This window comes from Piliocolobus tephrosceles, chromosome 7, assembly GCF_002776525.5.
Source record: "Piliocolobus tephrosceles isolate RC106 chromosome 7, ASM277652v3, whole genome shotgun sequence".
Lineage (NCBI taxonomy): Eukaryota > Metazoa > Chordata > Mammalia > Primates > Cercopithecidae > Piliocolobus > Piliocolobus tephrosceles.
The window spans coordinates 95260278-95284937 of record NC_045440.1 but is presented as its reverse complement, the minus strand read 5'-3'; the positions used below and the strand labels follow the sequence as shown (position 1 = coordinate 95284937).

Below are 24660 nucleotides of genomic sequence, written 5' to 3'. Positions count from 1 at the left end.
TTTAGAAGTATATACATATATATAAAAAGTAGAGGGAACTATTTGATTGAAAGATTGTGGTTAAATGTTCATCTCCTCTATCCATTCAACTTTCTGATATTTTAAATTGTAGGGGGCTTTTTTTGTTTTTTTGTTTGCTTGTTTTTGAGATGGAGTCTGGTTCTGTTGCCCAGACTGGAGTGCAGTGGCACGATCTTGGCTCAGTGCAACCTCCGTCTCCTGGGTTCAAGTGGTTCTCCTGCCTCAGCTTCCCAGTAGCTGGGATTGCATGCATGCGCCACCATGCTTGGCTAATTTTTGTATTTTTGGTAGAGAAGGGTGTTTCACCATGTTGGCCAGGCTCGTCTTGAACTCCTTGCCTCAAGTAATCCACTTGCCTTGGCCTCCAAAAGTACGGGGATTACAGGTGTGAACCACTGTGCCGAGCCTTAAATTGCAGTATTAATATATACTAAACTTTATTTCTGGCCAGGTGTGGTAGCTCATGCCTGTAATCCAGCACTTAGGGAGGCTGAGGCGGGTGAATCACCTGAGGTCGGGAGTTCGAGACCAGCCTGACCAACGTGGAGAAACCCTGTCTCTACTAAAAATACAAAATTAGCTGGATGTGGCGCCACATGGCTGAGGCTGAGGCAGGAGAATTGCCTGAACCTTGGAGGCAGAGGTTGCGGTGAGCCGAGATTGTGCCATTGCACTCCAGCCTGGGCAACAGAGTGAAACTCCGTCTCAAAAAAAAAGCTTTATTTCTCTGAAAAGTTTCTTTATAAACCAAAAAAGATACAGATGAATAAATAATACAGTATGTTAATCATTGTAGTACAAAATACTTTTTACCTTTAACCTTTTGAAAACAGAAACTGTATTTACTGCAATACCGAAAGAAAAAAAATTTTTAAAGATGTTGTTTAAAAGTAAATCAAAATATTTAAATATTTATTCCTTTAAGTGTATATCCTTGTATTAACTTTTTTAAAAGGGAAAAGTAATTTCATTATTCTTAATGTGTTTAAGTATATGTTTGGGATAGAACAGTAGCAACAATATTTTAATGAGATAGTTATTGAATATTAATTGCTATGTATTTCTCAAAAGTGCTAAGTGATGGTGATAATCATTTAAAAAATTGATTTTTTTTCCCCTGCTCCCCACAGGACATTGCACTTATTTTACCAAGCTCTTCTGAAGGTTCTATTTCTGAACTGGAGCAGCTCTCCAACTCTCTACCAAATAAAGAATTGATGGCCTCCATCTGTGACTGTCTGTTGGCTACACTGGCTAACTCTGAGAGCAGTTACAACTGTTTACTGACGTGTGTCAGAACAATGATGTTTCTTGCAGAGCATGATTATGGATTATTTCATTTAAAAAGGTAATGATTTATCTAATTTAATATACTCTCAGATTTAATTTTTTCATTCTGTCACTGCCCACCCACCCCACATTAATTCATACCTATTGTAGAAAGTTGAAGAAATGATTTCTTTCATGGGAGAAATTTTGTGTGTACGGAAAATATTAATTGGCAATGAAAGGTCATGCTAATAATAGAATCTTTTATTAAAGATAATAAAATGAATAGATACACAAATTACTGTGGGCATGGTATGGTATTTGGAAGGAAATCTCACTGTTCCAGGGATGGTAATTCATGCCTTAAGGTCTTTGTTTCGTTGTTGTATCCTCAGAGGTGATGGATGCTAGAGGGATTTTATAGACCTTAAAGCTAAAATGCAGATTCTGTGTACAGTTCCTCAGTATCCATGGGGAATTGGATACCAAAATCTATAGATGCTCAAGTCGCTTATATAAAACGGTACAGTATTTCTCTTATATACTTGAAATCACCTTAGGTTACTTATAATACAGTGTGAATGTTATGTAAATAATTGTTTTGTTGTATCTTAAAATTTGTATTATTTTCTATTCATATTGTTATTTATTTATTTATAATATTTTCATTCCATAGTTGGTGGAATCTGTGGATGCAGAATCCATGGGAATGGAGAGCTGACCATATTTTGTTTTCTAGAGGAGTGGCTGGGACAAAGTTAATCTGAAATTATATAAATAGCTGAGCATGGTGGCTCATATCTATAATTTCAGCACTTCAAGAGACTGAGGTGGATGGATCGCTTGAGCCTGGTAGTTCGAGACTAGCCTGGGCAACATAGGGAGACCTATCTCTGTAAAAAAAATTTACAAAATTAGTTGGGCATGGTGGCACACACCTGTAGTCGCAACTACTTCGGAAGCTGAGGTGGGAGGATTGCTTGAGCCTGGGAGGTCAAGGCTGCAGTGATCATGCCACTGCATTCTAGTCGGGGCAACAGAGCGAGACCTTGTCTCAAAAAAAAAAAAAAAAAGTAAAAGAAAAAGAAATGATACAAACCTCAGACTGCTGACTATCAAGTATAATTTCAACTCTACTGTAATTTTTCTGTCCATGCCCTGATGTTTTTCTTTGCTAGAAGGAAGAGGGAAGATACCCGGCTAGTACTTAGATTTATTAAACTACATGGGATTATGAGACAGTAAGGATGAGGAAACATACTTTTGCCTCTTTCTCATTAATTCTTGCAGCACTGGTTGAAAACTTACATTGCAGGTACTGTGTTTGGTGCTGGCTCTTCCTTTCTCCAGCTCCTTGTCCTGACATACCTGTGTCTTCTGTATGTGCTCTCAGTTGATGGCACCTGCTTCACATCCATTCCTCATGCTCTGCCCCCATCCAGTCTCTCACCAAAGCCTTTTACCTTTTTCCTGTTGCCTAGATATTTACTCTATGTCCTTTGAAACTCACCTCACACACTGCACTTCCACAAAAGCCAAAAAGCTTTCCTAGTTGGGTTAGGTACTCCCACAAATATTCTTCGTATACCTGTGCTATTGTATTATCTATGATTTTGTTGGGTTTCCTAGACTTAATGTTTCTAGTCCTTTTTTCTTTTCTTTTCTTTTCTTTTTTTTTTGAGACGGAGTCTGGCTCTGTCTCCCAGGCTGGAGTGCAGTGGCCGGATCTCAGCTCACTGCAAGCTCCGCCTCCCGGGTTCACGCCATTCTCCTGCCTCAGCCTCCGGAGTAGCTGGGACTACAGGCGCCCACCACCTCGCCCGGCTAGTTTTTTGTATTTTTAGTAGAGACGGGGTTTCACCATGTTAGCCAGGATGGTCTCGATCTCCTGACCTCATGATCCGCCCGTCTCGGCCTCCCAAAGTGCTGGGATTACAGGCTTGAGCCACCGCGCCCGGCCTCTAGTCCTTTTTTCTTATCTGTAACCTTGTCCTAAGTCTTCTTAACCTATTCCCTTTTTCCCTTTTAACCTTAATCTCTCTGCTAAGCTCCAAGTAACCCATTAATCTACTTGATATTTCTACTTGACTGTCTAATGGCATCTCATTAAGTCCTGTGGATTATTTCTCCAAAATACATCCTGAATCTGATCCCTCTTCTCCACCTCTGTAGCTATTACCTTTATCCAGGCCACTATCATTTCTAGCATAGCCCATTGCAATAGCCTCCTAATTGGTATCCTTGCTTCCACCATTTGGCTTTCTAAAATTCATTCTCTCAGAAGCCAGAGTAATCTTTTAAAACTTAAAACAGGATTTCTGCTGAAATCCTTCTAATGGTTTCCTATTGTACCTCAATTAAAACGCAAACTCTCTATAATGATCTGTAAGGCTTTATAAAGTCTGGCCCTGAGTCATCTTATAGCCCTTTTATCCTCACTTTTTGTTCCCTTGTCAGGCTTATTCCTATCTCCAGGCTTGTTTGTTTTGTCCTAAAATGTTTTTCCCCTAGATTCTTTGATGACTTATTTTATCACTTCATTCTGGTATCTGTGTGAATATATTTCCTGTCTAAATAGCCTGCCCTTTGTGTCCCTGCTCATATTTTCCACTGCATTATATGGATTTATACATCACATTATATGGATTCATTTCTTATTTGCTTGTCTCCCTCACTAGAATATAAGCTACATTGACCACACTCCCCAGCACCTAGAAACCTGGTACCTAGTAGGCACTATGAAGGAATGAAAATACACACTAGATTCGTCTAGTCCACAGACATTTATTGAATGCCTTCTTTGGACCAGGCACTGATTTTAGGTACTGGGAATTCAGTTAAAAAAAAAAAAAATCCATGCCTTCTTGGTATTTTCACTCTACTGTGGGTTGACAGACAATAAATAAGTAAATAAAATACATAGTATGTTACAGAAAAAACATAGAATATGGAAGAAGGATAGTAAGGGTCAGAGGTTAGGATGGCAGTTGCCATTTGAAATATGGAAACTTGATCAGGGAGGTCCTTGCACTTGCTAAAAAGGTGACCCTTGAACAAAGATGAAGACCTGAAAGAGGTGAGGAACAAAACATGCTAATATCCTGGAGAGAACAATTGCAAAAAGCATGCCTCATATGTCTGAGAAACAATTTAAAACAATAAATGTGTTAATTTATATATGTTTTTGAGAAAATGAATTCATACTAATACTTGATGGGATTTTTTGTCTGCTTGTTTGTTTGTTTTGAGATAGGTTCTAATGCTGTTGCCTAGGCTGGAGTGTAGTGGCGTGATCTGGGCTCACTACAGCCTCCGCTTCCTGGTCTCAATCACTTCTCCTGCTCCTCCTTCATTTGCATGAAAAAGACATTTCATGCAAGTTAAAAAAGTTAAAAAAAGACAAAGAAGGGTATTATATAATAATAGAAAGCCTTGTCCAATGGGAAAATAATACAATCCTAAACATATATGCACCTAACACTGGGCTTTGAAATTTATAAAACAATTAATAATAGACCTAAGAAATAAGATAGACAGCAACGCAATAATAGTAGGGGGGACCTTAATACTCCACTGAAAGCATTAGAGAGGTCATCAAGACAAAAGGCAACAAAGAAACAATAGATTTGAATTATACCTGGAACAAATGGACTTAACAGATAGATACAGAACATTCCATCCAAAAACCACAGAATATACATTCTACTGAATAGTGTGTGGAAATTTTATGCACTACCTCAGCCTTCCAAGTACTACTACAGGCACAAGCCACCATGCCTGGCTAATTTTTGTATTTTTTGTAGAGCTAGGGTTTCAACTGGTGCCCAGGCTGGTCTTGAACTCTGGGCTCAAGTGATCCACCTGTCTCTGCCTTCCAAAGTGCTGGGATTATAGGCGTGAGCCACCACACCTGGCCCATACTAATACTTTGATCCAGTACCAGAAGTGAATTCTAGCATTTTCCCTTTCTTGATTATTTTATTCTCGAACAGTGAGAAATTCAGCTCTCATTTTCTATATTTGCTTATTTGTTTAGCCCTAGTTTACAAATGTAGGAGCAGTCTCAAACTCATTACTAAACCATACTCCTGTGGGAAACAGATTGAGCAACAGGAGTACAGTGTTTGTATATGGTTCTTTTTGTCTATAACCTTTGTATATCCAGTCAAAAAGTTGTTTTGCAAAGTTATTTATGTCAGCTTCTTTCTTCGCTGTCTCCTTCAGTTTGGTTATATGGTTCATTTGTAATACAGTTGGATTCATTGGTCATAGTCTGCAGTCTTTTTTTTTTTTTTTGAGATGGAGTCTTGCACTGTCACCTGGGCTGGAGTGCAATGGTGCCATCTCGACTCACTGCAACCTCCGCCTCCCGTGTCCAAGTGATTCTCCTGCCTCAGCCTTCTGAGTAGCTGGGATTACAGGTGCCCGCCACCACACCCAGCTAATTTTTTGTATTTTTTTTTCTTTTAGTAGAGACAGGGTTTCACTGTGTTGGCCAGGCTGGTCTCGAACTCCTGACCTCGTGATCCGCCTGCCTCAGCCTCCCAAAGTGCTGGGATTACAGGCATGAGCCACTGCACCGAACCCCTTATCGATTTTTTAAAAAATTATATCTAGTCAAATTTATGTTTTATGGTGTACAGTTCTATGTGTTTTGACAGATGCTTAGAGTCATGTAATTTGTTCTTATTGGTGACTAATTTTCTAGCAATCTGGATTGTTTTCAGATTTTGGTGGTTATGAATAAAGGTTTGCATACAGGGTTTTGTGTGAATCTCAGTTTTCATTTCTCTTGGGTAGACACTTAGGAGTGGGGTTACTGGGTTGTAAGATAGGTGTATGTTTAACCTTAAAAGAAACTACCAAACTGTTTTTCAAAGTAGAGATACCATTTTTCATTCCCACCAGCAGGGTATTAGAGCTCCAGTTGCTCCTCATCCTCACCAGAAGTTGGTATTGCAAGTTTTAAAATGTTAGGCATTCTAATAGGGCCCTAGTTTTTGATAGAGCATGGAAGTATGACTCACTTAAATATTGTGTGTAGTGGTTAGTAATTGGTATAGTTCGATTTTGAACCCATGCTTTTCCCATTAATATTTTTATTTTTGAATTTAATCTATTTTTCTTTGTTGCCCAGGCTATAGTGCAGTGGCACAATCTTGGCTCACTGCAACCTCCATCTCCTGGGTTCAAGCAATTCTCCTGCCTCAGCCTCCCCAGTAGCTGGGATTACAGGAATGCACTACCACACCTGGCTAATTTTTTGTATTTTTAGTAGAGACGGGGTTTTACTGTGTTAGCCAGTAACATAGTAGGTTGGGATCTCCTAACCTTGTGATCTTCCTGCCTCGGCCTCCCAAAGTGCTGGGATTATAGGTGTGAGCTACTGCGCCTGGCCAAAAGGTTTATAAATACGGAACTGGCAAGTTTTCTGTGTTAAATTTTTCTTTTTTTTTTGAGATGAAGCCTCGCTCTGTCCTTCAAGCTGGAGTGCAGTGACATGATTTCGGCTCACTGCAACCTCTGCCTCCCAATCATTTAAGTGATTCTTCTGCCTCAGCCTCCTCCTGAGTAGCTGGGATTGCAGGCATGTGCCACCACTCCCTGTTAATTTTTGTATTTTTGTTTTTTTTAATAGAGACCAGGTTTCACTATGTTGGCCAGGCTGCTCTTAAACTCCTGACCTCAAGTGATCCACCCCCTTCGGCCTCCCAAAGCACCGGGATTACAGGCATGAGCCACCACACCCAGCCTCTTGTGTTAAATTTTATAAATGTATTATTTGGGGGAAATTTTTTTTTTAAGAACTTGAAGCTTAGCTTTAAAAGGAGTTGGTAACTATTGATGCTTCTTTGTTATATTTGTGTACAAAGACACAACAAAGTACTTCTTAACATTTTTAAAAATGATGGAGTAAGTTTTATTCTGTCTGAACCGAGTTCATTTCTCATACCAGTTTTATACGCTCATATTTTAAGATAATATCTTCTCTTTATTTTCTTTATTTACAGTTCTTTAAGGAAAAACGATAGTGCTCTGCATAGTTTACTGAAACGAGTGGTCAGCACATTTAGTAAGGACACAGGAGAGCTTGCATCTTCATTTTTAGAATTTATGAGACAAATTCTTAACTCTGACGCAATTGTAAGTATGTGTGTGTTTGTGTATATATGTATGTATGTATTTGGTGTTTCTTAAATTTGAAATCTTTGGCTAGGTACGGTGGCTCACACCTGTAATCTCAGCACGTTGGTGGGCTGAGGTGGGAGGATCTCTTGGGGCCAGGAGTTTGAGACCAGCCTGGGCAAAATAGTGAGACCCTGTCTTGAGAAAAAGAGAAATACTTTGCCATAAGTTAAATCACTTTATATATCAAATATCCAACATAAAAAAGATCACTTTAGTTCATTTTATTTTATTTTATTTTAGATGAAGTCTTGCTCTGTCACCCAGACTGGAGTGCAGTAGCGCGATCTCAGCTTCCTGCAACCTCCACTTACTGGGTTCAAGTGATTCTCCTGCCTCAGCCTCCTGAGTAGCTGGGATTACAGACACCCACCACCATGCCCAGCTAATTTTCTGTACTTTTTCAGTAGAGATGGCATTTCACCACATTGGCCAGGCTGGTTTTAAACTCCCTATCTTAGGTGATCTGCCCACCTCGGCCTCCCAGAGTGCTGGGATTACAGGCATGAGCTACCACACCTGGCCAAGTGCCTTCATCTTAAAATAATTCTTAGATGAGTGTGGTTGCACATGCCTCTAATCCCATCACTTTGGGAGGCTGTCGTAGGAGAATTGCTTGAACCCAAAAGTTTGAGGTCAACCTGTACAACACAGCAAAACTCTGTCTCTAGAAACAACAAAAATTAGCCAGATGTGGTGTGTCCACCAGTAGTCTCATCTATTTGAGAGACTGAGATTGGAGGATAGCTTGAGCCCAGGAGTTGGAGGCTGAAGTTAGCTATGATTGTGTCACTGCAGTCTAGTCTGGGTGACAGAGCAAGACACTGTCTCAAAAAAAAAAAAAAAAATTATGACATTGAGTTACCTTGCTAGGGCAACTCAGAATAATGAAGTTTTGTTAGTCTCTTAGTTACTTAATTTTTGTTACTTAATTTACTGATTGTTTTGGATGTTGTGATTTTGGTGTAACTGTAAAGTTTATTATGCTTTAGTATTTTTGGTCTATCATACAAACATGAATTAAAGATTATTGTCCCCACTCTAAAATCTTATTGTTAAAGATTTCTCTTATTAATATTTTCCAAAGTCATGGTATATTATGAGCACAATTCCAGAAGCCATTAAAATACCTGCCCTACTTAGTTTGGTGGCATGTGCCTCTGGCTGCTCAGGAGGCGGGGTCGGGGAAATCACTTGAATCTATGAATTCAGGGTTGCAGTGAGCTATGATTGTGCCAGTGTACTTCAGCCTGGGTGAAAGCGTGAGACTCTCTTTCTCTCTCTTTTTTTTCTGAGATGAGGTCTTAGTCTGACGCCCAGGCTGGAGTGCAGTAGCATGATCATGGCTCACTGCAGCCTTGACTTCCTTAGGCTCAGGTGATCCTTCCACCTCAGCCTCTTGAGTAGCTGGGACTTTAGATGTGCACCATCACACCTAGCTAATTTTTGTATTTTTAGTAGAGATGGGATTTTGCCATGTTGCCCAGCCTGGTCTTGAGCTCCTGGGCTCAAGCAATACACCTGCCTCAGTCTCCAAAAGCGCTGGGATTACAGGCATGAACCACCATGCCTGGCCAACACTGTTTCTTAAAATAAGAAAAACAGGCGCAGCACGGTGGCTCATGCCTGTAATCTTAGCACTTTGGGAGGCCAAGGTAGGTGTGGATCACTTGAGGTCAGGAGTTCAAAAGCAGCCTGGCCGACATGGTGAAACCTTGTCTCTACTAAAAATACAAAAAATTAGCTGGCCTTGGTGGTGGACGCCTGTAATCCCAGCTGCTTGGGAGGCTGAAACAGGTGAATCGTTTGAACCCAGGAGGCAGAGGTTGCAGTGAGCTGAGATTGCGCTGTTGCACTCCAGCCTGGGCAACAGTGTATGACTCCATCTCAAAAAAAACAGAAAAAAAAAAAAGAGAGAGAGAGAGAAAGAGAGAAAGAAAAGAAAAGAAAGAAAGAAAGGCAGACAGGTTAGGCAAGGTGGCTCACACTTGTAATCTCAGCATTTTGGGAGGTTGAGGTGGGAGGATTGCTTGAGCCTAGGATTTGAGATCAGCCTAGGTAACATAGTGAGACTCCATCTATAGGAAAAATTTTAAAATTAGCTGGGCATGGTGGCACGTGCTTGTAGTCAGTCTCAGGTACTTGGGAGGATGAGATGAAAGGATCACTTGAACCTGAAGAGGTCGAGGCTGCAGTGAACTATGATTGTGCCACTGCACTGCAGCCTGGGTGACATAGTGAGACCCTGTCTCGACAACAATAAAACAAGGTTAAAGATTTTATACAATGTTTAGGTAGGCATACGGCTTTCTACCGTAAGTGTATGTGACAATATGGATGGTTTTCTTGTCGTGAAGCAAGATTTATTTTCCTAGAAGGATTTTCTGGTATTGAAATGTTATCACTCCAGAATTCACTTTATTATGTGGCATACTTTTTAAAACAGAAAATATTAACTTTTCTATGTGACAGAATATAGTCTTAAATATGATAGTTCTTCAGTTAAATATGATAGTTCTTTACTTGTCTGTGTTATCTTCAGAAAGATAATTTCAGGTTTCATCAGTTCTTTGTTATAGCAAGCATTTTATTAATTCTTGAGCATCAATCAGTGTGTCACATGTCCTGCAACTGCCAGTGTATTTGCCATTGGGTATTTTGTGGAAAAATCTTGATGCCAGTAAAATATATGTTTACCAATTTAAATATTTTGTGAGTCTTACTCAAAGAAAGCATACTTCACCTTTGATCTAAATCATTCTTAAAACTAGCCATTTGGGCCGGGCGCGGTGGCTCAAGCCTGTAATCCGAGCACTTTGGGAGGCCGAGACGGGTGGATCACGAGGTCAGGAGATTGAGACCATCCTGGCTAACACGGTGAAACCCCGTCTCTACTAAAAATACAAAAACTAGCTGGGTGAGGTGGCGGGCGCCTGTAGTCCCAGCTACTGGGGAGGCTGAGGCAGGAGAATGGCGTAAACCTGGGAGGCGGAGCTTGCAGTGAGCTGAGATCCGGCCACTGCGCTCCAGCCCGGGCGACAGAGCGAGACTCTGCCTCAAAAAACAAAACAAAACAAAAAAAACCTAGCCATTTGTACTGATGTAAAAATCAAAACATTGAAAGAAAGATTGCAGCATATGGCTTAGATAATATGAGTAAGTGTGGATGCATCTTTGTAAATTTCTCTGCTCTCAAATTTAACTTATGTGTGACATTTACAGGGATGTTGTGGAGATGATAATGGTCTCATGGAAGTAGAGGGAGCTCATCCATCACGGACGATGAGTATTAATGCTGCAGAGTTAAAACAGCTTCTACAAAGCAAAGAAGAAAGTCCAGAAAATTTGTTCCTTGAACTAGAGAAGCTTGTTTTGGTAAAAAAGAAAAACAAAAACAGAGCATTCCTAAGGCTTATTTGCCTCTCAGTTTGACTAGTACAAGTATTTCATAGCGACGTTTTTTAAAATAGTGAACCTTTAGTTGGGTATTTATACCATTTCAAATAACTCTTTGAATTAACAATTTGAAGTGAAGTCCTCCATCCTGTTATGAATTTTAAGGAGTACATGAAGACAGTAGTTTTTGAATTGTCTGTTCCTTGGATGCAGGGAATTCCTTGGATACCCTCTTGCTGCTGCTGTTTAGAAATAAAATGACAAGTGTTTTGGTGTTTGTTTTATTTTAGTATGTTTAATGTTAATAATTTCTGGACAGTGTTCCAAATTTCTTAGTAATAAAACATATAGCCTTTTCTACTAAAGAGTCAGTAGGTTTACAGACATAGGTTTTACCTGCACCTTCTTATTCTGCTTCTATTTGTATATAGGAACATTCAAAAGATGATGACAATCTGGATTCTTTGTTGGACAATGTAGTTGGACTTAAGCAGATGCTGGAGTCATCAGGTGACCCTTTACCTCTCAGTGACCAGGATGTAGAACCAGTACTTTCAGCTCCAGAATCTCTTCAGAATTTGTTTAACAATAGGTAAAATACACAATGTTTTATAATTGAATAGATGTTGGTTTTATAATGGCTGTAGGCTAGGGAGGGCCAGCAAACGTTTTTTTCTATAAAGGGCCAGATAGTAAGAATTCTAGGCTTTGCAGGCCACATACAGCCTCTGTTGTGTATTCTTCTGTAGTTTTTTTTTTTTTTTTTTTTTTTAATTTATACAAATCATGCTAGCTTGCAGGCTGTACAGAAACAAGCTAGCAGATAAAATCAGGGCTTTGTTTTATTTTACTGAAAGGTCAAAACTTGTTACAGCAGAATTAGTTTTCAAGTTATTTGTTTTTAAGGATACTTAGTTTTTAATTGCCGTTTGGAGTTTCTTTTTTAGGTGCTACTTTTAATAATACTTCAGAAAGTAATAATTTTAATTGTACCTTCCACAGATTTTACTTGAAGATAAGCTAAAAGACTGGGCGTGTTGGCTCACGATATAATCCCAGCACTTCAGAAGGCTGAGGCAGGAAGATAGCTTGAGCTCAGGAGTTTGAGACTAGCTTGGGCAACATAGAGACCCTATCTCTACAAAAAATTTTTAAAAAATTAGCTGGGTGTGGTAGTGCACACCTGTGGTCCCAGCTACTAGGGAGGCTAAAGTGGGAGGATCACTTGAGCCCAGGAGATCACGACTGCAGTGAGCTGTGATTGTGCCACTGCACTTCAGCTGGGTAACAGAGCAAGACTCTGTCTCAAAAAAAAAAAAAAAAAAAAAAGGGTTAGGCGCAGTGGCTCACGCCTGTAATCCCAGCACTTTGGGAGGCCAAGGCGGGCGGATCACGAGGTCAGGAGATTGAGATGGTCCTGGCTAACACAGTGAAACCCTGTCTCTACTAAAAATACAAAAAATTAGCCTAGAGTGGTGGCGGGTGTCTGTAGTCTCAGCTACTCAGGAGGCTGAGGCAGGAGAATGGCGTGAACCCGGGAGGCGGAGCTTGCAGGGAGCCGATATTGCACCACTGCACTCCAGCCTGGGTGACAGAGTGAGACGTCGTCAAAAAAAAAAAAAAAAAAACAAAACCAGAATTTGATTTTGGAATTCTGCTTTTCACCAGATACTTTTCTTGTTCCAGGACTGCCTATGTGCTTGCTGATGTCATGGATGATCAGTTGAAATCTATGTGGTTCACTCCATTTCAGGCTGAAGAGATTGATACAGATCTGGATTTGGTATATAAATTATTTTATTACTAAATATTTAGAAAACTGTTAGTTTTTTCTGTTTCTTTGTATATTGTTAGCATTATAGTAGTTTCCATATTTTATGGCTGTTAAAATCTACTTGGAGGCCAGTTCTACATTATTTTTATGCCACTTGCCCACTTTATGGCATCCATAAAGTTTTTTCTGCTTCTTTCTAGTTAGTGATCTGTATTTTGAGGTTGTGACTTTTTTATTTTTTATTTTTATTTTTATTTTTTTGAGACAATCTCATTCTGTCACCCAGGCTGGAGTGCGGTGGTGCGATCTCAGCTCACTGCAACCTCCGCCTCCCGGGTTCAAGCAATTCTCCTGCCTCAGCCTCCTGAATAGCTGGGATTACAGGTGTGCGCCATCACACCTGGCTAATTGTTCGGTATTTTTAGTAGAGATGGGGTTTCACCATGTTGGTCAGGCTAGTCTCAAACTCCTGACCTTGTGATCCGCCTGCCTTGGCCTCCTAGAGTGCTGAGATTACAGATGTGAGCTACCACACCCAGCCAAAAAAAAAATTTCTTTTAATATAGATAAAGTCTCACTGTGTTACCCAGGCTGGTCTCAAACTCCTAGCCTCAAACAATCTTCTCTCTTTGGCCTCCCAAAGTGATGGGATTACAGGCATGAACCAGATTACAATCATCTGGCCAGACAATGTGACTTAAGGGAAAAATCACACTTTTTCATAAGTTCTATGAAGCACTTTGTTTTCTTACATTGACAGGGTATAGAATAGAGAGAAGTATCCCACAAAACAACAGTTTATTCTTGCATTTGGGTTTAAGATGAGGAACGGTTGTGCTATGGTGTGGCTCTCAGTTTGGAAACTTGTAAAGAGTATATTTGTTATGATATAGTATGAATGAGAATTGACATTCTTAAACATAATGTTGAATAGGTAAGAATATAGTTAACTACTTAAAATTTAATAACAGTCTGTTTTATGCTTCTCAGAGATGTTGTAGGGAGAATTATTTTAGCCACACCTTAATATACTGCATATTGTTCCTTTTTTTAATCAAAGAAACATACTGGTGTTCATCATGTACAATAAAACTAAAAGAATGATTTGCTTCACATTTGTATTGTGTTGAGAGCTGCTTTTCCTTTTTTAAAAAAACCACATACAATTCAATTAGAAGTGCATTAAAATTAATTTCTTTTCAGTGTAAGCTGTTCAGTGATTCTTTAAAACTGTCCTTTCCAGTAGAATTTTATGCAGTAATGCAAATATTTTGTAGTCTGCCCTGTCCAAAACAGTAGCCTCATGTGCATGTTGTACAATGGAAATGTGTATGACTAGGGAACTGAATTTTATTTTGATTTAATTTTGATTAATTTAAATTTAGATAGGCATATGTGGTTAGTGGCTACCATGTTGGGCAGCACAGGTATAAAATATTTGTTAAAAGTTACTAATTTCATAACTTTAAGTTGAATCACAACTGTCTTGTGATGATAATTGTAACCCTCTGGATTAGAGAAATTTTAGGTATCTTACATTTGATAAATTTGAATAAAACCTAAGTAAACTGAATGTTGATTTCCCTGAAAGTAAACTTAGATGGGAACCTCATTAAATGAATAGAGCTTTTGGGAATCTGTGGCATAGAATTTTTTTGTGACAGAAATGTTGACTATATAAGACTGGCAGAGTATGTTATTTTCAGATTCTTTTTTTGGAAAAGTTCAGGAGATATTACAGTGTTAATTTATATAAACAAATACTGAGTTTCCTGCTCAGTCATCAAAAGTCTCCTAGATTGGCCGGGCGCGGTGGCTCAAGCCTGTAATCCCAGCACTTTGGGAGGCTGAGACGGGCGGATCACGAGGTCAGGAGATCGAGACCATCCTGGCTAACACGGTGAGACCCCGTCTCTACTAAAAAATACAAAAAACTAGCCGGGCGAGGTGGCTGGCGCCTATAGTCCCAGCTACTCGGGAGGCTGAGGCAGGAGAATGGCGTAAACCCGGGAGGCGGAGCTTGCAGTGAGCCGAGATCTGGCCACTGCACTCCAGCCCGGGTGACAGAGCGAGACTCTGTCTCAAAAAAAAAAAAAAAAGTCTTCTAGATTAATAGCCCTGCTTCGAAGAATGCCACACACAAAAAAAGTAGCATTACTACGATGTGTGTGTGTGTTTGTTTTTAAACTACCAATGCCATTTGCTTTTTAAAAAGATGAGGGAAAGAGGTAGATCTTTAATTTATTTCTTATGAGAGGCAAATATAATTTATAGGTAATAAGAATTTCTATAGTCAAATATTATGCCAATAATTACATTTAATATGTATTTTGTTTCATTATTATGACTGCAGGTAAAGGTTGACTTAATTGAACTCTCTGAAAAATGCTGTAGTGACTTTGATTTGCACTCAGAATTAGAGCGCTCATTTTTGTCAGAACCATCATCTCCAGGAAGAACTAAGACTACTAAAGGATTCAAACTTGGGAAGCACAAGCATGAGACCTTTATAACTTCAAGGTAAAATTTATTCCACTGAAGATCTCAATTGTGGTCATATAAACTTATGTATTTTAGTGTATTTTAAGATAGACACATGCGGCCGAGCATGGTGGCTCACACTTGTAATCCCAGCGCTTTAGGAGGCTGAGGCGGTTGTACCACGAGGTCAGGAGATCGAGACCATCCTGGCTAACATGTTGAAACCCCGTCTCTACTAAAAACACACACACAAAAAAATTAGCTGGTTGTGGTGGTGGGCACCTGTAGTTCCAGTTGCTCGGGAGGCTGAGGCAGGAGAATGGCGTGAAGCCAGGAGGTGGAGCTTGCAGTGAGCCGAGATTGTGCCACTACACTCCAGCCTGGGTGACAGAGCAAGATTCTGTCTCCAAAAAAAAAAAAAGATATGCACGTGCTGTTAAACTGGAAAGGAAGTTAACATAACATTTGAATCATGAACATTGTTTGGATTTTTTAATTTAAACATAATAATTTGGCCAGTATATACCCAGTACATTTGTTATATTGTTTTTTTACAAGACTTTGGAAGGTTTGAATAAGAAGTGAACTGGATTATTTTAAAACATTGTTATTCATAACAATGAAATGTGAGTACTTTCTTAGCTAGTTTGTTGTATTATCCCAGAAGTATGATAGATCCTTGCAAAGTTAACAGAATTGGAGTACGAAAAAATTGAAATTAATTTTGAGTATTATAAAGATTGTTTTTCCAGAAATCTGAAAGAAAAATGTTTTATGGCATATTTTTGTTTTAATAGTGGAAAATCTGAATACATTGAACCTGCCAAACGAGCTCATGTTGTACCACCACCAAGAGGAAGGGGCAGGGGAGGATTTGGACAGGGTATACGACCTCATGACATTTTCCGTCAGAGAAAACAGAACACAAGTAGACCACCATCTATGCATGTGGATGACTTTGTTGCTGCTGAAAGTAAAGAAGTGGTTCCTCAAGATGGAATACCCCCACCAAAACGGCCACTCAAAGTTTCACAGAAGATTTCTTCCCGTGGTGGGTTTTCAGGCAATAGAGGAGGACGGGGTGCTTTCCACAGTCAGAATAGGTTTTTCACACCACCTGCTTCAAAAGGTAACTAATTAGTATGTATTCTTTAATGGGTTAGAATATTGGAATGTTAAAATATTGAATGAAAGTGATTTAGATGGAAGAGATTCAGATAAACTATTTTCCTGTTGCTACAGTTGAGCCACCTCTGGACTAGTGGTACTGTTTGCAGAGTACTCTATTGGACAGAAGAAAGAAACTTTTTTTTTCAATGAACCTTTCATACATTGTACTTTTAAGAATGAGTTTAGAAGTCTTGGCTAATTATTTTCCCTTTTTTTTTTTTTTCTGAGACAAGAGACTTGCTGTGTCGCCCAGGCTGGGGTGCAGTGGTGTGATCTCAGCTCACTACAAACTCTGCCTCCCTGGTTCAAGTGATTCTCCTGCTTCAGCCTCCCAAGAATCTGGGACTACAGGCATGCATCACCGTGCCCAACTAATTTTTGTATTTTTAGTAGAGACGGGGTTTCGCCATGTTTGCCAGGCTAGTCTCAAACTCCTGACCTCAAGTGATCCACCCACCTTGGCTTCCCAAAGTGCTGAGATAACAGGTGTGAGCCACCGTGCTCGGCCTTATTTTCCTTTTTACATTGAGAATTATACATTTTCTGAGTAATACCCTTACATTATTTTCACAATTATACTTAACAGTTTTCTTAAGATTGTTCTGTGCAGTTCACCATTTATCTGCCTAATCTGCTTGCTTTGTTATGTTACATTTAGTTTGTTTGAAATTGTTACAAGATTTTTTTTTTTTTTTTTTTGAGACAGAGTTTCACTCTTATTGCCCAGTCTGGAGTGCAGTGGCACAATCTCAGCTCACTGCAACCTCTGCTTCTTGAGTTCAAGCGATTCTCCTGCTTCAACTTCCCGAGTAGGCATGTGCCAGCACACCCGGCTAATTTTTATATTATTAGTAGAGATGGGGTTTCACCATGTTGGCCAGGCTGGTCTCGAACTCCTGATCTCAGGTGATCCACCCGCCTCAGCCTCCCAAAGTGCAGGGATTACAGGCATGAGCCACTGCACCTGGCCTTACAAGATTTTAGAAACTAGGGATACTTACAGAAATTATACTTTAGTAGTGGATTGATAACCATATTTTCATACCTGCTGAGTTAGGAGGGTGAGAGTGAAAGAGAATCTATGTTTTTATTAATAACAAACACTTAGGTTAGGTGTGTCAGGAACTTTTATAAGCATTTTACATATTATAACCTCACGTCAACCCCATGAGGCAAGTTCTCTTAGTACCCCTAATTTGCAGAAGAGAAAATTGTCAGTCAGCTGACCAGGGCACATAAATACAAGTGGTAGAACCAGTATTTGATCCCTGGCAGTTTGGCTCTAGAGTCTCTGCTCTTAACCACTGTGATGCTGCCACTATATATAGTACAATTTACAAAATCTCAGTTTCTTTTCCATTCTTTTGAAGGTTAAGAAAAATCTGTCATTTAAAAGAATCCAACTGAAGTTGTGAAAAAAGTGATTTTGATTGTGCTGTTTGTGTTTAGGAAACTACAGTCGTCGGGAAGGAACAAGAGGCTCCAGTTGGAGTGCTCAGAATACTCCTCGAGGAAATTACAATGAAAGTCGTGGAGGCCAGAGCAATTTTAACAGAGGCCCTCTTCCACCATTACGACCCCTTAGTTCTACAGGTATACATCCTTGCTACTTGATATTGCTGAGAGAAGGGAAGTGAATTCTTCCTTTTTAAATTGTTGATATATACAGAGGGGGCTAGGGGTGCTAAACTCCCCATCCCCTTGCCCCACGCAGTCAGAAATCTAAGTATAACTTTGACTTCCCCAAAACTTAACTACTGATAGTATGCTGTTGACTGGCAGCCTTACCGATAACATAAACAGTTGATTGACACATATTTTATATATTATATATTATATAATGTATTACAATTAAATAAGCTGGAGAAAAGAAAATGTTATTAAGAAAATCTTAAGGAAAAGAAAATACATTTACTGTTAAGTGGAAGAGGATCTTTATAAAGGTCATCACATTCCATAGGCTGAGGAAGAGGAGGAGAGGTCTTACTTTCTTAGGAGTAGCAGAGGTGAAAGAAAATCCACATATAAGTGGACCCAGGCAGTTGAAACCCATGTTGTTCAAGGGTCAACTGTACTCTCATTCGGGGAGAGAATATTTTAGAGTATAGGCTTAAAGTTCTAACGTTTATATCCTTGAATAAATGCCTAATATACATCTTCTATAAAAATAATCAAATTTTTAGTTTCTGAACTGTTTGTATAATCTGAACAGTTTCATGGTGCTGTGCTCTTATTTTTATGTTTCAGTAATGAAAGTCAATGCTTAAGGTACCTTTCTTACCACAAAGTATTTCAATAACAGAGATACCTTTATACAGCATATTTTTTTTGCTTATTGTCTTAAGCGTGTAAACACATAACTTTTTTTTTTTTTAAAACATTACCATATGTAGTCCAGAATGTTGCTCATCAGAAGTAGCTTTTGGTTTCAAACGCACATTTTTAAAAAATAACAAGTTTTATTTGGGATATAATTCTTATATATCATATAGTTTACCTGTTTAAAATGTATAATTCAACAATCTTCACCCCGTTCACAGTGCTTGCACATGAGTTTTAAAAGAGAAAAGAGTAATTCTTGGTTTGAGCTCAGTGTTGTAGATTAGTATTTACATGCTTGGAAAAGAAAGGACGTTGGAACTAAAAACTATATTCTTTCTTTTACAGGTTATCGCCCAAGTCCTCGGGACCGTGCTTCTAGAGGTCGTGGGGGACTTGGACCTTCCTGGGCTAGTGCAAATAGCGGCAGTGGAGGCTCAAGAGGAAAGTTTGTTAGTGGAGGAAGTGGTAGAGGTCGTCATGTACGCTCCTTTACACGATAAGAATCCTTTTGGGAACATCTTAACTGTATATGAACATTTCGTGAGGACAATAAAAATAAGACATTGAAGGACCAATTTAGACTTAGCAGTTATCTGGAGACATCTGAGAGAATATTTTTATCTGAAGAAAGCAGATTTTGTTTGATACCTAACAAGATTTCAATAAAAATCCAAACTTTGTATGTATGTTTCTATATATTTTCCCTTTTTTTGTATGACTATTTATTTAGAAAATTTCTAGGTAGAAAAACTGAATGACGTTTTGTATTTTTCTTGCCTATAGCACAGATGTTCTCAAACTTTCTCAGCTCATGACACTATTTAGTGCCTCAGTACTTTTTTCACAGCATACCTGGTCCAAAAGAATTATCTAATACTTGTGGTTATTAAGCAGTTACGTACAACAGCTTAATAAGAATGTACATCATCACCACTAGTAACTGTGGACACTGCATGTCTCAAACCTTGGAATCAGTATCATTTTCTTTTCCTCTCTGCTTCTTGCACAGTACTTTTTACCAAACTGCTGAAAACCCAGTTTTGTAAAGATATGTTGTTATAGAAAGGAATATAATGCTATTTAATGTTGAAAATGTAAACTACCTCGAAGTAGTAGTTTATGTTATGTCCAACAGGTGTTGCTATGTTTTTCTCAAAAATTTAAAAATATTGTGTGGCACCCATGTTAATTTGCTAAGGTGCCCTGGTACACAGTTTGGGAACCATGGCTGTACCAAAAGAAACAAAATACTCCTCTCCTTTGTATTAGAAATCTGAACTTTGCATTTCAGCTTTGGACCTGCTGACACTATTTTATTATACAAATTATTTAAAGCCTAAAATAAGGAATGTCCTAATACTATTATTTTGGGAATCAGAAGCATCTAATAAAAGCTGAACTTTATATATAGAAATAAAGCTTACAACTTTGAGAAAGTAGCCATATTTTCCCCAAGATAATGTCTTAACACACTGAGTCTATGTAAGTAGCATAAAATACAGAGTTCTCTTAATCAGAAAAGGAGTGTATGAGTCTCATCCATCCTTTTATCAATCTGTTTTGGGGAATTATTTGTGACTGAATACAATCTTCATTAAGAAAACACCTTGAAGCAAAGCTTAGCTGTAAAGAATCAGATGTTTAGGTGAGAGGTTATGGCAATATTTTCATAACTAGTGGCCTTGAAAAACCCAAGTGTCTTGAGCTGCTGTAAGAAAATACCATAGACTGGGTGGCTTAAACAATAGAAATTTATTCTCACAGTTCTGGAGGCTTGGAAGTCCAAGATCAGGGTGTCAGCATGGTTGGGTTCCAGTGAGAGCCCTCTTCCTGACTTGTATGCAGCTACCTTCTTAAGTGCTCACATAGTCTTTCCTTGGTGCTTGCTTGAAGAGAGAGAGCTCTTGTGTCTTTTTCTTCTTATAAAGGCACTATTCCCATCATGAACATCTCATCCTTATGATCTAATCTAAATCACAGTACCTTCCAAAGGTCCCACCCTTTCTAGTACTACCACATTGAGGGTTAGGAGTTCAACATATGAATTTGGGGAAACACAAGACTCAGCTCATTGCGTCAAGATAACTTAAATCCCCTTTGATCCTTAAACCTAATAGGCTCATTTTCCCCAAAGATATAGTTTACACATTAGGTAAAGTTCGAAATTTGCCCCAATGTCTGACACAAATACATGTAAAAAATAGTTAATTTTTCTTAAGTAACTATGTTTCTAAATAAGAACATGGCCATATATAGAAACGTAATTTCTTGGTTTGTTTTTTAGCATTAAGCGGGATATAATCTTTGAGAAATATCAGAAAGCTGTTTTTGCTGTTTAATACCCAGTAATTCAGACCAATGAAGGTAATAAATTATTAGTGTAGAAACAAATTAATGCCAGGCGAATTTAAAATGTCTTGAGTGACTACAAGTCCCAGATAAATGAGAAAGGAAGGAATCCACCATGTTGAGCAGCCCTTACATGCAAAAATCACTTAGTCCTTGTAACAATCCAGCATAGGTGGTATCTAATTTTACAGATGGAGAAAGCTGAAGAGTTTGACTCAAGCATGGTAGAAACAGGATTTAAAATCAGGTTGGGTGGTTAATGCCTGTAATCCCAGCACTTTGGGAGGCTAAGGCAAGAGGATCACTTAAGCCCAGGAGTTTGAGACCAGCCCTGGCAATATAGTGAGACCCTGTCTCTACAGAAAATTTAAAAATTAGCTGAGTGAGGCCAGGCATGGTGGCTCATGCCTGTAATCCCACCACTTTGGGATGCTGAGGTGAGCAGATCACCTGAGGTTGGGAGTTTGAGATCAGCCTTACCAACATAGTGAAACCCTGTCTCTACTAAAAATACAAAAATTAGATGGACACGGTGGCATGTACCTGTAATCCCAGCTGCTCAGGAGACTGAGTCAGGAGAATTGCTTGAACCCAGGAAGTGGAGGTTGCAGTGAGCAGAGATCGAGCCACTACACTCCAGCTTGGGGTACAAAGCAAGACTTTGTCTCAAAAAATGATAATAATAAATTAGCTAGGTGTGGTGGTGCATGCCTGTAGTGTCAGCTACTTGGGAGACGGAGGCAGGAGGATCACTTAAGCCCAGGAGGTCAAGGCTGCAGTGAGCCATGATTGCGCCACTGTACTCCAGCCTGGGTGACAGGGTGGGAAGAAAAAATCAGATTGGAGCAGGGCACAGTGGTGGGGCACCTGTGGTCCCAGCTACTCAAGAGGCTGAGGTGGGAGGATTGCTTAGGCCCAGGAGTTCAAATCCATCCTGGACAACAAGAGCAAGACCCCCATCTCTAAGAAATAATAACAAAATCAGGTTGGCTAGCTTCTAATTCCTTACCTCTCCATCTTGGAGAAGAAGCTACTTTTCAGGTTAAGTGTGTTAGAGATCAAAATTAGTAATTCATCCTAAGGCAATGGAGTTTCAGAGACCCAACACTGTATTTCAGTTATTTCAGAAGTGAGCCTCAAACAAGACATTTCAGGGAAAGTGTTTGTTTGTTTGAGACAGTCTTACTCTGTCACCTAGGCTGGGGTGCAGTGGTGCTTTCCCGGCTCACTGCAACCTCTGCCTCCTGGGTTCACGTGATTCTCCTGCCTCAGCCTCCCGAGTAGCTGGCATTACAGGCACCCACCGCTCTGCCCAGCTAATTTTTGTATTTTTAGTACAGACTGGGTTTCACCATGTTAGTCAGGCTGGTCTTGAACTCCTGACCTCAAGTGATCCACCTGCCTCTGCCTCCCAAAGTGCTGGGATTACAGGCATGAACCACTACACCCAGCCTATTTCAGGGAAAGTTTTGAGTGGGATTTAGAAATTAATGAAAGATGCAGAATTCCTCTGAGGACAAATTTAATCTGTAGAAGAAGAGTTGATAGAATGATTTGTGTTTATTCCCTAAGAATAAGAAAAAAGAAATACTATGAAATATTGTTATGCTTTATTTAAAAAGAATGTTGCAGGTAGTATTCTGTGTGAAGGAGTAGTAGGCACAGTTAGATTAGCTTTATTGCTTTTTAAAAAAGTAATTGCAAAAACCTGCAGGATGAGAATGTAGGAACTAAAGTATGTCTCCTACGCATCTTCTGTGTTCCATATACCCTAGTACAGTGTGGGGAATATAAGGGTGACTAAGATGTAATTTTTGCCCTCAGGAAACTCACAATCTAATAAAGGAAACAATTATGTAAACATCTTTTTTTTTTTTTTTTTTTTTTTTGAGACGGAGTCTTGCTCTCACCCAGGCTGGAGTGTAGCGGTGTGATCTTGGCTCACTGCAACCTTCACCTCCTGGGTTCAAGCGATTCTCCTGCCTCAGCCTCCTGAGTAGCTGGGACTACAGGTGGGTGCCACCAGGCCCGGCTAATTTTTTCTATTTTTAGTAGAGATGGGGGTTTCATCATGTTAGCCAGGATGGTCTTGATCTCCTGACCTTGTGATCTGCCCTCCTCAGCCTCTCAAAGTGCTGGGATTACAGGCATGAGCCACCATGCCTGGCCACATCATTTTTTAAAAGAAAAGTTAATGAGATCTTAAGTGTATGCAGTGTATTTGGAACAATTCATAATTCTTGAATAATCCAATCATTACATTTCCAACTGATTTTATTGTGGGTTTTTAAAAGTAACTATTTTTAAAATAGTATTTTAAGAAAAGGAAATCTTGGCATTACAATTGTATAAAATCTTTTTGGAATTGCTTTTGTATAAAGACTAGTTTTGGGGGGACTTTTTTTGTTTTGTTTTGTTTTTTTGAGATAGAATCTCACTCTGTCACCCAGGCTGGAGTGCAGTGGCTGATCTCGGCCACTGCAACCTCCGCCTTTCAGGTTCAAGTGATTCTTGTGCCTCAGCCTCCCAAGTAACTGGGACTACACTACAGGCACATGCCACCATGACTGGCTAGTTTTTTGTATTTTTAATAGAGACAAGGTTTTGCCATATTGGCCAGGCTGGTTTCGAATTCTTGAGCTCAAGTGATCTGCCCTCCTTGGCCTCCCAAAGTGCTAGGATTTCATGCGTGAGCCACTGCCTGGCCTAAAGACTAGTTAAGCAGAAAAGATTATCTATGCAATTTTCATTTTTATTATTTTAAATTCATAGGACAGATTAGGAGTTAATGAGTAGGATCTTTTAAGGGTCATATAACTTCATAATCTAGAGAAGGGGTTGCAAACTAAAGTACTAGCAATACACATTATTGTGTTAACCAATCTCCAGAACTCTTTTTTTTTTTTTTGAGACAGACTCTTGCTCTGTTGTCCCGGCTGGAGTGCAGTGGCATGATCTTGACTCACTGCAACCTCCACCTCCCAGGTTCAAGTGATTCTCCTTCCTCAGCCTCCTGAGTAGCTACGATTACAGGCGCACGCCACCAGGCCTGGCTAATTTTTGTATTTTTAGTAGAGATGAGTTTTCACCATGTTGACCAGGCTGGTCTCGAATTCCTGCTCAAACTCCTGACCTCAAGTGATCTACCGCCTCGGCCTCCCACAGTGCTGGGATTACAGGCGTGAGCCACTGTGCCCGGCCAGAACTTTTTCATCTTTCAAAACTGAAATTCTATACCCATTAAACAACTCTCACTTCCCTGTCCCCCCAGCCCCTGGCAACCACCATTCTCCTTTTCTGTCTGTAAATTTGCGTACTCTAAATACCACATGTAAGTAGAACCGTATAAATTTGTCTTTTGCGGCTGGCTTTTTACACTTAGCATAATATCCTCAAGGTTTATTCATGTTGTAGCCTGTGTCAGAATTTTTTTTAAAGACTGAATAATATTCCATTATGTGGATATGCCACATTTTGTTTATTCATCATTGGTTGATGGACATATGCGTTGCTTCCACATTTTGGCTACTGTGAATAATGCCGCTATGAACATGAGTGTACAAATATCTTTTCAAGAGCCTACTTAGAATTTTGGGGGGTATATATCCAGAAGTGGAATTGCCTAATGATATGGTAATTCTGTTATTTTTAATTTTTGAGGAACCATCATACTGCTTTCCACAGCAGCTGCA

At 39.4% G+C, this 24660-nt stretch overlaps 1 protein-coding gene across 2 annotated transcripts in view; it reads left to right on the top strand.

The window, feature by feature from the left end:
* VIRMA (vir like m6A methyltransferase associated) overlaps positions 1-20033 on the top strand; it is a 65846-nt gene extending 45813 nt beyond the window's left edge. The window contains exons 16-24 of one of the 2 annotated variants that reach the window (XM_023222853.2): positions 1152-1369; positions 7302-7434; positions 10699-10851; positions 11304-11464; positions 12559-12655; positions 15000-15166; positions 15925-16256; positions 17747-17890; positions 18965-20033. In XM_023222853.2, the coding sequence (XP_023078621.1) occupies positions 1152-1369; positions 7302-7434; positions 10699-10851; positions 11304-11464; positions 12559-12655; positions 15000-15166; positions 15925-16256; positions 17747-17890; positions 18965-19119 (1560 nt within the window). In that variant the 3' untranslated portion in view covers positions 19120-20033. The remainder of the gene's footprint in view (positions 1-1151; positions 1370-7301; positions 7435-10698; positions 10852-11303; positions 11465-12558; positions 12656-14999; positions 15167-15924; positions 16257-17746; positions 17891-18964) is intronic. The other variant, XM_023222854.1, reaches the window with a different exon arrangement.
* The last annotated feature ends 4627 nt before the right edge of the window (positions 20034-24660 follow it).